We start from the raw sequence: 15,959 nt of genomic DNA on the forward strand, positions 1-15,959 counted from the left end.
AACGATATCATAACCGCCATCGATAAAAGACAGTACTGTGCAGCCGTCTTCATCGACCTCGCCAAGGCTTTCGACTCTGTCAATCACCATATTCTTATCGGCAGACTCAGTAGCCTCGGTTTTTCTAATGATTGCCTTGCCTGGTTCACCAACTACTTTGCAGACAGAGTTCAGTGTGTCAAATCGGAGGGCATGTTGTCCGGTCCTCTGGCAGTCTCTATGGGGGTACCACAGGGTTCAATTCTCGGGCCGACTCTTTTCTCTGTATATATCAATGATGTTGCTCTTGCTGCGGGCGATTCCCTGATCCACCTCTACGCAGACGACACCATTCTGTATAGTTCTGGCCCTTCCTTGGACACTGTGCTATCTAACCTCCAAACGAGCTTCAATGCCATACAACACTCCTTCCGTGGCCTCCAACTGCTCTTAAACGCTAGTAAAACCAAATGCATGCTTTTCAACCGTTCGCTGCCTGCACCCGCACGCCCGACTAGCATCACCACCCTGGACGGTTCCGACCTAGAATATGTGGACATCTATAAGTACCTAGGTGTCTGGCTAGACTGCAAACTCTCCTTCCAGACTCATATCAAACATCTCCAATCCAAAATCAAATCTAGAGTCGGCTTTCTATTTCGCAACAAAGCCTCCTTCACTCACGTCGCCAAACTTACCCTAGTAAAACTGACTATCCTACCGATCCTCGACTTCGGCGATGTCATCTACAAAATAGCTTCCAATACTCTACTCAGCAAACTGGATGCAGTTTATCACAGTGCCATCCGTTTTGTTACTAAAGCACCTTATACGACCCACCACTGCGACCTGTATGCCCTAGTCGGCTGGCCCTCGCTACATGTTCGTCGTCAGACCCACTGGCTCCAGGTCATCTACAAGGCTATGCTAGGTAAAGTGCCGCCTTATCTCAGTTCACTGGTCAAGATGGCTACACCCACCCGTAGCACGTGCTCCAGCAGGTGTATCTCACTGATCATCCCTAAAGCCAAAACCTCATTTGGCCGCCTTTCCTTCCAGTTCTCTGCTGCCTGCAACTGGAACGAATTGCAAAAATCTCTGAAGTTGGAGACTTTTATCTCCCTCAACAACTTTAAACATCTGCTATCTGAGCAGCTAACCGATCGCTGCAGCTGTACATAGTCCATCGGTATATAGCCCACCCAATTTACCTACCTCACCCCCATACTGCTTTTATTTATTTACTTTTCTGCTCTTTTGCACACCAGTATCTCTACTTGCACATGATCATCTGATGATTTATCACTCCAGTGTTAATCTGCTAAATTGTAATTATTCGATTTATTGCCTACCTCCTCATGCCTTTTGCACACATTGTATATAGATTCTCTTTTTTTCTACCATGTTATTGACTTGTTTATTGTTTACTTCATGTGTAACTCTGTGTTGTTGTCTGTTCACACTGCTATGCTTTATCTTGGCCAGGTCGCAGTTGCAAATGAGAACTTGTTCTCAACTAGCCTACCTGGTTAAATAAAGGTGAAATAAAATAAAAATAATATTATCAAACTAAGGCTGGTGGGAGTCATATCATGTATTATATTATCATACTAAGGTTAGTTAGAGTCATATCATGTATTATATTATCACACTAAGACTGGTGGGAGTCATATCATGTATTATATTATCAACCTAAGGCTGGTGGGAGTCATATCGTGTAGTATATTATCACACTAAAACTGGTGGGAGTCATATCATGCATTATATTATCAATATAAGGCTGGTGGAGTCATATCATGTATTATATTATCAAACTATGACTGGTGGAGTCATAACATGTATTATATTATCAATCTAAGGCTGGTGGAGTCATATCATGTATTATAATATCAAACTAAGACTGGTGGAGTCATATCATGTATTATATTATCAAACTAAGACTGGTGGAGTCATATCATGTATTATATTATCAAACTAAGACTGGTGGGAGTCATATCATGTATTATATTATCACACTAAGACTGGTGGGAGTCATATCATGTATTATATTATCACACTAAGACTGGTGGGAGTCATATCATGTATTATATTATCACACTAAGACTGGTGGGAGTCATATCATGTATTATATTATCAAACTAAGACTGGTGGGAGTCACGTGGTGACCAGTGTTTCTAATCCACTGTGGTTGACTGATGAAGAGTTTCACTATCATACAGTATGTCAAGGTATGCTTGTAATCGTTAAGGACTGTAATCGTTAACTGAATTGAGCTGAACACAGGAAAAATCCTAGAGGAAAACCTGGTTCAGTCTGCTTTCCACCAGACACTGGGAGATTAATTCACCTTTAAGCAGGACAATAACCTAAAACACAAGGCCACATACACACTGGAGTTGCTTACCAAGAAGACAGTCAATGTTCATGAATGGCCAAGTTACAGTTTTGACTTAAATCTACTTGAATATCTATGGCAAGACCTGAAAATGGTTGTCTAGCAATGATCAACAACCAATTTGACAGAACTTAAAGCATTTTGAAAAGAATAATGGGCAAATGTTGCACAATCCAGGTGTAGAAAGCTCCTATAGATTTAACATAAATAGTCACAGCTGTAATCACTGCCAAAGGTGCTTCTACAAAGTATTGACTAAGGGGTGTGAATACTTATATACATCTGTATTATATTTAATTTTCAATACATTTGCAAACATTTCTAAAAATATGTTTTAACTTTGTCGTTATGGGGTATTTTGTGTAGTTGAGTGAGAGAGAAAATACATTTACCACATTTTAAATTCAGTCTGTAACTCAACAAAATGTGTAAAAAGTCTAGGGGTGTGAATACTTTCTGAAGGCACTGTATGTTAAGATAAATGCTCTAATTGTAAGTCTGATAAATGACTCAAATGGAAATGTAATAGAAATTCATGGTAAATAATGTATTGTGTAACTTTGGAGTCACTTTTATTGTAAATAAGAATAGAATACGATAAAGCTACCTGAGTTAAAGAGTTACAACGGTTAACAGAATCATCTTAAATTGGATTATCTTAAATTTGTTTGTCTTTATTAAAATTGCATGGCATGCACAAGTCATCTCCCGACATGGATCAATGTTGAATATTGCAGGTCATCCAGTGTGACCATGCTGAATAAGAGGTTATACACCACAGTGTATTTCACAACAGGAGGATTTCAACCAAACCAAATAGAAGGGATGATGTACCCTCTAAATAATCACACACTCTATCCAACACATTTACATGTGTACTACATTTAGTGTGTATACTTCATATGTTTTCTTACATGAGCTTTATACATTAGGTGAAGCAGTCAAAACAAGGGCAGGTATTTATGACATAAGCTACTGAAAGAATGTTCATGCTAGTGTTGAAGAGCCAGTCTCCCTTTAGCCGCATGATTGAAGTTGGGCCGAGTGCTGCACCTGTTGAGGCAGGTCTGAGGTTGTTGTGGCTGGGTCTTGTTCTGCCCATGTTGAGACTGGGCCTGGTTCTTCCCATGTTGAGGCTGGGCTGGGGTTGTTGATGTTGGGCCCAGTGCTTCCCCTGTTGATGCAGGTGTGAGGGTGTTGAGGCTGGGCTGAGTGTGTTGAGGCTGGTCCAGGTGCTGTCACTGTTGAGGCTGGGCTAGGGGTTTTGAGGCTGGGCCTGGTACTACCCCTGTTGAGGCAGGTCTGAGTGTTTGGAGGCTGTCCAGGTGCTGCCCCTGTTTAGGCTGGGGCTGATGCTGGTGGCCCTGTGTGCTGGGGCCTTCCGCTCTCTTGCCCTGTAGGGTGAAAGGAACCATACACATAAATAGCAACACAAGAAAATAGATGGCGAGAGTCAGCAGTACCTGAACATATAGAAGAGCATGTAGGCACTCCGGGCTCTGGTCCTCAGCACAGTGGCTTCATTGGACATTGACACCTGGCTGTCGTTACAGCAGAACCAGTTTCCACTGGCATGCAAGATGTCACTAATGTAGTGCCCTGTGGAACAAGGAAGACAGACTAGAGGTCAAAGGTCAGGCTATTGTGGGTAATAGAGTGTGTTGTAACAGTTAAACAGTTCATTTGGGAGGTATTTTATCTGTTACATGTGTCGAGTTTTGAAATCAGAGATAAACAAATACACGTGGCATATAATTAGGCATGTCTCTCCATTCTTTTGAATTAAATTGCGTAAACTCTAAACATATTGCAGTGCTTGTTGGGATGGCACTTCACTGTGAAGCCTGCAGCCTTTCTCGCTTGGTAGAAATGGCTATTGGAGGGTCTAATTATCCCCTACACCAGGGTTTCACAAATGGCGGCCCTTGGGACAAATTTGTCCCAAGGGTGATTTTATTTGGCCCCCCATGTTTTTGACCCAATAAAATTTAATTGTTAAAAGACTGTAAAAACAACAGCAAATCAGCTCCAAGTGATTTTCATTTTGGAAATCTGTTTCAAAGTATTCCCACGCACAATAAAGAGAGATATGTGATTGTGACAAATGTAAGCAATGTTTGAAATGAGTCAAATATTATATATGTTTGGGCTTCTTACGGTCAATTTGCGGTCTACAAATGATTTGTAATTTTGTTCCGAGGAGAAGGGAGAGATTTGGAATTCAGCTGATGTCATATGTATTGTGCATCTGCATGTGTGTGTTTTATGGTATTTACTTACCAGAGTTTGCGGAGCCTCCCAGATGAGAGACTACGCCAGTCAGTTGGTAGTAACCATTCACTGACTGCACTGGCTGCTGCTTCTGTAAGAAAACACATGTGATCGTAGGATTCTCATTTCCTCTACAGTCCACCATAATGTCCACAGTCTACTACAGTACTAGTCTACTACAGGAGGTCTACTACATCGTGTACTCCTCATAACTATCTCAGTGTTCTGTCATAACTTATTTTTCACTGGTTTCACTCTCTATCTCTCTCTCTCTTCTCACCACTGAGGCTGTCAGCAGCACTTTTCCTGGTTCCTGGTCATTTGAATCTGAGGGGTCAAATATACATATCAAGAGCTGAGAAAACGTGGTCATTTGTCTGAAATGCTCTGGACTAAAACAGCTCCCATACATCACTAAAGATGTCCGAGAAACAGTTTAAATTGCAGCTTCCAGCTTCTCTGTCAGCAGGACCGTTTTGGGAGTGGGTGGTTTGTGTGGTGTTGGAGCAAGAAGAGTGTTATGGTGCCATGACCTACCTGAACAGCAGAGGGCGCTGTGTTTGGCCTCTCCAGGTGGGCTGGAGACTTGGCTGGCGAGGGTCTGGGGGATGGACCCCTGGATGCTGGGGGCCTGGTTGGTGAGGGCCTGTGGGCTGGCACTGTGCAGGTGTGGCACCATGTCCCCACAGAGGGTGGAGAGCCTCAGCTCCGAAGGAAACAAAAGAGGAGCCTCCAGCTTCTCCAACCCCCCAGGTCCTCCAAACCTCTTCAGATGCAGAACCAGCACACTGCCCAGAGACAGAGAGGAAGAGAGATGAACAGACAGACAATGAAACCAGTCAACAAAATAACAGAGGAGTGAAATGTGTTCGGTGGTGCTCATCCCTAAGTCCTACAACCTGCTCAGGAAGGTAACTACTCCTAAAGGCTCAGGACACAATGACCACTCATTTCATGAAACACTGCTAGTCCTATGAGAGGTTATAAAAGGACAACTCACAGAGGCAGTGTGTGGAACTGCTCCACCTTTAAGGCGTGGAGACCTTTACAGCCCTCACATGTGAATTCAACCTTTTCACCCTGGGTAGAAACAAAAGCATTACAAAATGAATGACACCACTACAATAATAAGAGCGTATTCTGAGGCAGTGGGCAGCTTGCCCTGGGTGTTAGTCTCTACATGCAGGGCTGAGCCCTAAGTGCTGACTTTGAAAGTGAGTGCTAGGCTGCTCAGCAAGGTGCGCTCAGGGCTGAAGTCCAATGAGAGGTGGTTGTAGTCCTCTCTGGTGGACGACTCGCGCCCACAGCTTCAGAAGCAGGACAAAGAGAAGCAAAATGCATCAAGTCTGTTTTTGTGTCAGGTCTAAAATGTTTCTGTTATGCCATGTGTTTTGTAATATTGTTTGTAGAAAGATCATGTTCTCAGTAGATACATTACAACCAATGGGAGCTCTTACCTGGTACATGTGCGCACCGACACAAGCTGGAACTCCAGCTGGGAAACAGGGCAGGTATAGTTCACCCCGAGTGTCTTCAGTATCATGCCCTCCTCCTTCAGCTGGCACAGCATGTTCACAAGTAACTCGTGTGCGTCCTATGATGAGGAAGAGAAAGAAACACACCAAGATAAAAGCAAATGATGAAGAGAAAATGAACCCTTGCAAAAAGAGTGCTCGTACACAAGAGAGTAGTGCCTCAGTTACCTGTTGTGTGTCCCCCAGATACTTCAAATCGTATCCCGACAAGGAGTACTTGACCTTCCACATGAGGTCTGCTTTTGAGGCCTGGTTTGCACCACTGTCAGGTAGACTCAACCGGTGCACATCAGAAAGACACCTGTAGGGGAGACAGAGAGTAAATTAGCAGCTGACTGGATGGTGTCAACCTACTGGCTTACGCCTGAAGAGGCAGATGAGTATATACAAATATGTTTTATCTAGCGGCACCCCATCATTAGAAATGATTCATTCGAGTCAAAGCAATTTCACCTTTGAGGACGGACAATGAAGCCAAACAAAAATGTGTTGTTTATTCTCCTAAGATATTTGGTTTGGATACTGCTCTCAATTCCAGAGCATTTTAAAAAACTACCAAATTTCCCACGGTAAGGTGGAATGTTCAGTCAATGAGCATTATGGGTCATGTAGTCATTCTACACATTCCAAATTGGCCTACAAATGCCTACATCATAATCATTGTGTCATTGTTGTTCGTCTTGGTTATGAAGATTCCGAAAACAAAAAGAAACTGGAAAAGAAACCAAAAATACAATACACAGCAAAATATGAAGTTGTTAAGGTTAGGAAAAGGGTTAGGATTAGTGAAAATGCTCTCCTAACCTGCTACGACAATCACTTTCTATAGAAGTGGCGTGAAAAGAGTGTCCCTTCTTTAATTTATGACCACAAATAATTGGTGTGTGGGGTGAGTGTCTGCTTTTGAGCCTTCCTTACCTGAGCAGGTTGGAGAAGGGGGAGGAGCTCCAGAGTTGTTCCTGGTGCAGGATTTCCTTTGAGAAGGACGGCAGGACCAGGAGGCACTGCAGGGTGGCGTTAAGGAAGCAAGTGTTGCCAATGTTAGGCAACCTGTGAAGAAGAAGCAGCCATCAGTACACACATAGAGATGAATCATAAACCTTCATATCTCTATAAAGTGGTGATAATGGCAGCCATCTTGGTCAGGGATAAATGATATTTAACACAAAGAAGTGGATGTCCTTTAGACCAAGATTGACATAATTCATGGGTTTATAAATATCTAATAAAACGGATATGCTCGATAGTAAGCCCTATCCCCATAGTATATCAGACACTTATCTCTAAACAATAAAGAACTTATATTCAATGCATTTGCAGTGTGTTGTGGTTTACCCAAGAAGTTCCATGTTGACCAGTGCCCCCCGTTCTCCTCTGGCCCCCTGGGTCTCTTCTGGCCCTCTGGTGGCTGAGCTGGCCCTGGGAAGAGTCATGCTTCTGGTGGCTGAGCTGGCCCTGGGAAGAGTCATGCTTCTGGTGGCTGAGCTGGCCCTGGGAAGAGTCATGCTTCTGGTGGCTGAGCTGGCCCTGGGAAGAGTCATGCTTCTGGTGGCTGAGCTGGCCCTGGGAAGAGTCATGCTTCTGGTGGCTGAGACTGGCCTCTGGGGTCTTGGACTAGAGTGTTCCTGAAGAGACAGAGGTCTGGAGGAAGGAGAGAAACAGGTCTCAAGCCTCCAACACAGAGATAGTATCACTCTACACAGTCTCTCTATTAAATACTATACTGTACTATAAACACAGTCTGAGTAGTTATGTATGTACAGCTGTCCATATAAATGCAGTTTACCAAGTAGACCAGGGCAATAGGTTAGTACTCTCTTTATCCACTAGATGTGGATAGAAAAGCCTAAAACTACAGTTTGAGAAAAATAACTTTCTGGGACTGTGTTTATCAAGTGTCTCAGAGTAGGAGTCTGATCTAGGATCAGTTTTGCCTTTTAGATCATAATAAATCAGATTATTATGGACAGAGAGGACCTGATCCTAGATTAGCACTCATACTCTTGATAAACACTGGCCCTGGTCTTGTAGCACTAAACCCAACTCTCCAAAGAGACTCTAGGATGGCACTGTACTTTATGTTTGAATTACCTGACTGTTGGGCCCTCATGGCTGGTGTCTCCATAACAGTCCAGAGTGTTGGTAGGAGAGGGAAAACTAGGATGGGACACCACTGGAGAGGATTTCACTGGGGAAGGGTGTTTGGCAGGTGACATGGGTACAGAGGGCTGTTTAGCAGGAGAGCAAGGCTGAGAGGAACATTTAACAGGAGAGGGAGGTGGATGGAGGGAGGAGAGTTGGTCAGAGGGTGAGGGGTCAGAGGTGGCGAAGCCATTCTGTTCAGAACGGTCAGATGGAATAGGAGAGGGGGATGAAGTGCCACTCTCCTTCTTCTTTCTTGTCTTCTGCTCCACATCAACTGAATTTGCTTTCTGACGTTTTTTCTGTTGACAAGAAGATGTGATAGTGCTAAATCCTTTTTTCCTTGATCCCCAGCCAATGGAAGAGGTGGGTCATCAGAATAGGAAGAGGTAGGCCTAAATGGAGAATCTTAGGTATCTATCCTAAACCTCAAATAACACAGTATAGACAGGTTACATTGAGTGACATTTGCAAAAGCCAAACTTCATGGACATTTCATGTACACTTTTTATGTTTTTGTCAATCAGAATGTACTTTAACTTGTACTCATCCCACTAGGTCTATATAAGAAATACTACTCCAGAATATAAGCAGTTGTTAATCGATTAAATGGCCTGATTTCATACCTTTTTGCACCAGCAGAAACAAGCCATGTCGATAACCAATGAAGACTGATACATTTCCTCATTAACCCATTGTTCAAATTGGCTTTAAGACCATTGTGATGTCATCGGTCATGTATGACACCACCATCTGGCAACCCAATCTATAATATTTTAAAATCTATTGTTCAATGAACAAATATGTTTTATTGAAGAGCAAAGTTATGCAGTATACATACAATGTTGTAGATATGTTCCATTGTTTTCTTGTTTCTTTTTATACATTCATTTTTTGTGTGTTGTTTCATTAAAAGTATGACCACAATAAAGGCATTTTAAGTGCCTTCATCTTCATCTTCCTTGTTTTTTGACAGCTTCCATGTTGTTTGTGGTTTGGTCATCGGTTTATTTAAATGCTCAATGCTTTTTCTCTTATTCACCAGCAGATGGACAAAGGGTTGGTTAAAAGAATGTGAACAGGTGATAGAGATTTAGCCTAAACCTCAAACAACAATCCAGATTGGCTTAGGGACAGTTTTCCATATTCAATCTTGCCCTGAGGGCAGCTCTGCCTCAAGGACATAATGAATGTGATTGGTTCAATTAAAGGCTCAATGGTCAGTGGGCAGAGCTTACAGTGCCCAGTGCAAGTTAAATACACTTACTAGGTGATAGGTTGGTGTTGAATGTAAGGCATAACACAAGGTTGCTGGCTTGAATTTTGTTTTCTAACCTCACTCCAACCCCTAAACAATTCTCATTTTCAAGTCCTTGTTTAAAAAATAATGACATTTTGGAGATGATTTTGTTGTCAAATTACCGAAATTGCGCGGTTGTAATTTGAAAATAGGGAAAAGGGCCAATAGGCCATTTTAATTTTGTCTGGCTTGCCATTCCAAGTAAAATTGAATATTTTTTGCTCATATACTTTAAACAGGTCGCTAGGTGTCGGCAAAACCATAAGCAATTAGGTTAACTGTGATATGACTAAAGAGTTAAACCTGTCTAGGTCTAGTTCCGCTAGCCGAACCCCCTCCCCCCCCCCCCACATTCCACTGAAAAGGCAGCGCGCGAAATTCAAAAATATTTTTTTGAAATATTTAACTTTCACACATTAACAAGTCCAACACAGCAAATGAAAGATAAACATCTTGTGAATCCAGCCAACATGTCCGATTTTTTAAATGTTTTACAGCGAAAACACCACGTATATTTATATTAACTCAAAAAAAGCACAGACATTTCTTTCACAGCACAGGTAGCTTATACAAAACCCACAAATAGAGAGAATTATTCACTAACCTTGGAAAATCTTCATCAGATGAGTCATATAACATCATGTTACACAATACATTTGTTTTGTTCGATAATGTGCATATATATATAAAAAAATCTCAGTTTACATTGGCACGTTATGTGCAGTAATGTTTTGATTCCAAAACATCTGGTGATTTTGCAGAAATACTCATAATAAACATTGATAAAAGATGCAAGTGTTATTCACATAATTAAAGATAAACTTATCCTCTATGCAACCGATGTGTCAGATTTCAAAATAAACTTTACGGTTAAAGATTAATCTGAGAACGGCGCCCAGAGCCCAAACCAGCCAAAGAAATAGTCACTATTTTGGCGTCAACAAAAGCTACAAAAACACTATAAATATGCACTTACCTTCGAATAACTTCATCAGAAGGCACTCCCAGGATTCCCAAATCGACAATAAATGACTGAAAAGTTCCATAAAGCCCATCATTTAGCCACTTGTTGTTAGCATGTTCAGCCCAGGAATCCATTTTCATGACGCACGAGCAAACCTCCAGGCAAAAACTCAAAAAGTTCCGTTACAGGTCGTAGAAACAGGTCAAATGATGTTTGCAATCCATATTTAGTATGTGTTTTACATTAATCATCAATAAGGATCCAACCGGAGAATTTCATTGTCTGTAGAAAGAGCATTGGAACGAGAGCTCTCTCTCTCCCTCGCGCGCAAATCCTGACTGAGAAATCTGACCACCACTAGAACAGCTCTTCTGAGCCCCTCCCTTATAGTAGAATAACAAGACTAAAATCTTTTCCCATGATCTCGCCATCACGGTTGACAACTCCATTGTGTCCTCCTCCCAGAGCGCTAAGAACCTTGGCGTGATCCTGGACAACACCCTGTCGTTCTCAACTAACATCAAGGCGGTGGCCCGTTCCTGTAGGTTCATGCTCTACAACATCCGCAGAGTACGACCCTGCCTCACACAGGAAGCGGCGCAGGTCCTAATCCAGGCACTTGTCATCTCCCGTCTGGATTACTGCAACTCGCTGTTGGCTGGGCTCCCTGCCTGTGCCATTAAACCCCTACAACTCATCCAGAACGCCGCAGCCCGTCTGGTGTTCAACCTTCCCAAGTTCTCTCACGTCACCCCGCTCCTCCGCTCTCTCCACTGGCTTCCAGTTGAAGCTCGCATCCGCTACAAGACCATGGTGCTTGCTTACGGAGCTGTGAGGGGAACGGCACCTCCGTACCTTCAGGCTCTGATCAGGCCCTACACCCAAACAAGGGCACTGCGTTCATCCACCTCTGGCCTGCTCGCCTCCCTACCTCTGAGGAAGTACAGTTCCCGCTCAGCCCAGTCAAAACTGTTCGCTGCTCTGGCACCCCAATGGTGGAACAAACTCCCTCACGACGCCAGGACAGCGGAGTCAATCACCACCTTCCGGAGACACCTGAAACCCCACCTCTTTAAGGAATACCTAGGATAGGATAAAGTAATCCTTCTAACCCCCCCCCCCCCCCCCCCCTTAAAAGATTTAGATGCACTATTGTAAAGTGGCTGTTCCACTGGATATCATAAGGTGAATGCACCAATTTGTAAGTCGCTCTGGATAAGAGCGTCTGCTAAATGACTTAAATGTAAAATGTAAATGTAAAGACGACGACATCTAGTGGAAGCCCTAGGCAGTGTTTGTTCAGCCATATCTACAATGGGTCTCATTTGACACTGTTTTGAAAATCGAGTTCTCATTTCCTGTTTTGACCTCTTCTCAGGTTTTTGTCTGCCAAATGAGTTCTGTTATACTTACAGAAATAATTCAAACAGTTTTAGAAACTTCAGAGTGTTTTCTATACAATAGTAATAATAATATGCATGTATTACCTTCTGGGACAGAGTAGGAGGAAATTTCGTTTGGGCACGCAATTTGTTCAAAGTCGAAATGCTGCCCGCTATCGCGATGAAGTTTTAATCAGGAGGATTTTCCACAAATAGACAAGTATTTTCATCAAGTGCAAGAGATGGAGTTCCTCACAGGTGTGCCTGGCATGGATTGTGTCTCCATCTGAATGGCAGGTAGGCTCGAGGGCAGACAGAATGGCAGGTAGGCTCGAGGTCAGGGCAGACAGAATGGTCAGGCAGGCGGGAATGGAGTCCATAAAACAGGCAAATGTCAAAACCAGGACTAGTAGAAGAGAATAGAAAAGTAGGCGCACGGGAAAAAACACGCTGGTTGACTCGAGCATACAAGACGTACTGGCACAGAGAGACATGAAACACAGGGATAAATACACCGGGGAAAATAAACGACACCTGGAGGGGGTGGAGACAATCACAAGGACAGGTGAACCAGATCAGGGTGTGACATCTTCATCCTCATCATTCAGTTCATTGAAATCCAATTTTGAATGAACAGTTATGAGTTTCTATTTGGTTTATACCGCCCATTCATTGACAGCATTAATTCAGGTGGAGACACATTAGGCCTTGGAATCCAAAATAATAATCAGTCCTCTAACTCCCCCTTGTGGTCTGGAGCAATGAAGCAGTGACGCAAGGTAACATACTAAACTACAAATTACCTCTAAATCCTGCGGCATAATCTCAAAACGTTTAATTGAGGAACTACTGTAAGGCACACAGACGCAGGACAGTACAGGGAGAAGACACAGCTACAGAAGTATATTGGAGTTGAGGTAAGAAGTAGAAGTTACTGTATTTGATCACACTCACATACGCACCCACACACACGCACGCACGCACGCACGCACGCACGCACGCACGCACGCACGCACGCACGCACACACACGCACACACACACACACACACACACACACACACACACACACACACACACACACACACACACACACACACATTAAACAGGTGAGATTACCCTGTAGTACCTCACCTTTATTTGTCTCAATCCTGTATGATACAGTAAAACACATTACCAAAGATCTTACTTTAATAATTTGTTATTCAGTACATGTTCAGTGGTGGAAGAGACCCTCTGGAGTTGCTGCAGTGTGTCTGGGGCTGCTGTGTGTTCTCCTACTGGCTGGGATCATAGGCCTGTCTGTCTACTGTAAGTTTAGTATGTTGTCACTGAGACTTAAGTAGCCTACTTAATCATACTTAATTAATAATGATGTGGTAGTTACATGTTTGATTAACTTTTCCTTTATACAGATTGAGTCATTGGTCATCACGACTCAACAGAGAGAGACCAGCTATGGACCAGTTACAACAACCTGACTAAAGAGAGAGACCAGTTACACACCAGATACAACAACCTGACTAAAGAGCGAGACCAGCTACGGACCATATACAACACCCTGACTAAAGAGAGAGACCAGCTACAGTCCAGTTACAACAACCCGACTAAAGAGTGAGACCAGCTACGGAACAGTTACAACAACCCGACTAAAGAGAGAGACCAGCTATACATCAGCTACAACAACCAGACTGAAGAGAGAGACCAGCTACCGACCAGTTACAACACCCTAACTAAACAGTGAGACCAGCTACGGACCAGTTACAACAACCTGACTAAAGAGAGAGACCAGCTACGGACCAGTTACAACAACCTGACTAAAGAGAGAGACCAGCTACGGACCAGTTACAACAACCTGACTAAAGAGAGAGACCAGCTACACATCAGCTACAACAACCAGACTGAAGAGAGAGACCAGCTACGGACCAGTTACAACAACCTGACTAAAGAGAGAGACCAGCTACACACCAGATACAACAACCTGACTAAGGAGAGAGACCAGCTACAAGCCAGTTATAGCCTTCTGACTGAAGAGAGAGACCAGCTACTGACCAGTTACAACAACCTGACTAAAGAGAGAGACCAGCTACAGGCCAGTTATAGCCTTCTGACTGAAGAGAGAGACCAGCTACGGACCAGTTACAACAACCTGACTAAAGAGAGAGACCAGCTACAGGCCAGTTATAGCCTTCTGACTGAAGAGAGAGACCAGCTACAGGCCAGTTATAGCCTTCTGACTGAAGAGAGAGACCAGCTACGGACCAGTTACAACACCCTGACTAAAGAGTGAGACCAGCTACGGACCAGTTACAACACCCTGACTAAAGAGAGAGACCAGCTACAGGCCAGTTATAGCCTTCTGACTGAAGAGAGAGACCAGCTACGGACCAGTTACAACACCCTGACTAAAGAGTGAGACCAGCTACGGACCAGTTACAACACCCTGACTAAAGAGAGAGACCAGCTACACATCAGCTACAACAACCCGACTGAAGAGAGAGACCAGCTACGGACCAGTTACAACAACCTGACTAAAGAGAGAGACCAGCTACAGGCCAGTTATAGCCTTCTGACTGAAGAGAGAGACCAGCTACGGACCAGTTACAACACCCTGACTAAAGAGAGAGACCAGCTACAGGCCAGTTATAGCCTTCTGACTGAAGAGAGAGACCAGCTACGGACCAGTTACAACACCCTGACTAAAGAGTGAGACCAGCTACGGACCAGTTACAACACCCTGACTAAAGAGAGAGACCAGCTACACATCAGCTACAACAACCCGACTGAAGAGAGAGACCAGCTACGGACCAGTTACAACAACCTGACTAAAGAGAGAGACCAGCTACAGGCCAGTTATAGCCTTCTGACTGAAGAGAGAGACCAGCTACGGACCAGTTACAACACCCTGACTAAAGAGTGAGACCAGCTACGGACCAGTTACAACACCCTGACTAAAGAGAGAGACCAGCTACACATCAGCTACAACAACCAGACTGAAGAGAGAGACCAGCTACGGACCAGTTACAACAACCTTGACTAAAGAGTGACACCAGCTACGGACCAGTTTCAACACCCTGACTAAAGAGTGAGACCAGCTACGGACCAGTTACAACAACCTTGACTAAAGAGTGAGACCAGCTACGGACCAGTTACAACAACCTGACTAAAGAGTGAGACCAGCTACGGACCAATTACAACACCCTGAATAAATAGAGAGACCAGCTAAGGACCAGTTACAACACCCTGACTAAAGAGTGAGACCAGCTACGGACCAGTTACAACAACCTGACTAAAGAGAGAGACCAGCTACGGACCAGTTACAACACCCTGACTAAAGAGAGAGACCAGCTACGGACCAGTTACAACAACCTGACTAAAGAGAGAGACCAGCTACGGACCAGTTACAACAACCTGACTAAAGAGAGAGACCAGCTACACACCAGATACAACAACCTGACTAAGGAGAGAGACCAGCTACAGGCTAGTTATAGCCTTCTGACTGAAGAGAGAGACCAGCTACGGACCAGTTACAACAACCTGACTAAAGAGAGAGACCAGCTACAGGCCAGTTATAGCCTTCTGACTGAAGAGAGAGACCAGCTACGGACCAGTTACAACAACCTGACTAAAGAGAGAGACCAGCTACAGGCCAGTTATAGCCTTCTGACTGAAGAGAGAGACCAGCTACGGACCAGTTACAACAACCTGACTAAAGAGAGAGACCAGCTACAGGCCAGTTATAGCCTTCTGACTGAAGAGAGAGACCAGCTACGGACCAGTTACAACAACCTGACTAAAGAGAGAGACCAGCTATAGGCCAGTTATAGCCTTCTGACTGAAGAGAGAGACCAGCTACGGACCAGTTACAACAACCTGACTAAAGAGAGAGACCAGCTACAGGCCAGTTATAATCTTCTGACTGAAGAGAGAGACCAGCTACAGGCCAGTTATAGCCTTCTGACTGAAGAGAGAGACCAGCTACGGACCAGTTAC

At 43.8% G+C, this 15,959-nt stretch overlaps 1 protein-coding gene across 1 annotated transcript; it reads left to right on the plus strand.

Annotated features, from left to right (window-relative positions):
• Window positions 1-12,210: 12,210 nt before the first annotated feature.
• Window positions 12,211-15,692, plus strand: LOC120041424 (golgin IMH1-like; the record flags this gene model as incomplete). Its single annotated transcript, XM_038986375.1, has 4 exons — window positions 12,211-12,226; window positions 13,176-13,286; window positions 14,420-14,640; window positions 15,312-15,692. Coding segments are annotated over exons 1-4 (729 nt in total), but the record flags the coding sequence as incomplete, so codon positions are not given.
• Between the last annotated feature and the right edge of the window lie 267 nt (window positions 15,693-15,959).

The sequence above is a fragment of the Salvelinus namaycush genome, unplaced genomic scaffold (assembly GCF_016432855.1).
Source record: "Salvelinus namaycush isolate Seneca unplaced genomic scaffold, SaNama_1.0 Scaffold465, whole genome shotgun sequence".
Lineage (NCBI taxonomy): Eukaryota > Metazoa > Chordata > Actinopteri > Salmoniformes > Salmonidae > Salvelinus > Salvelinus namaycush.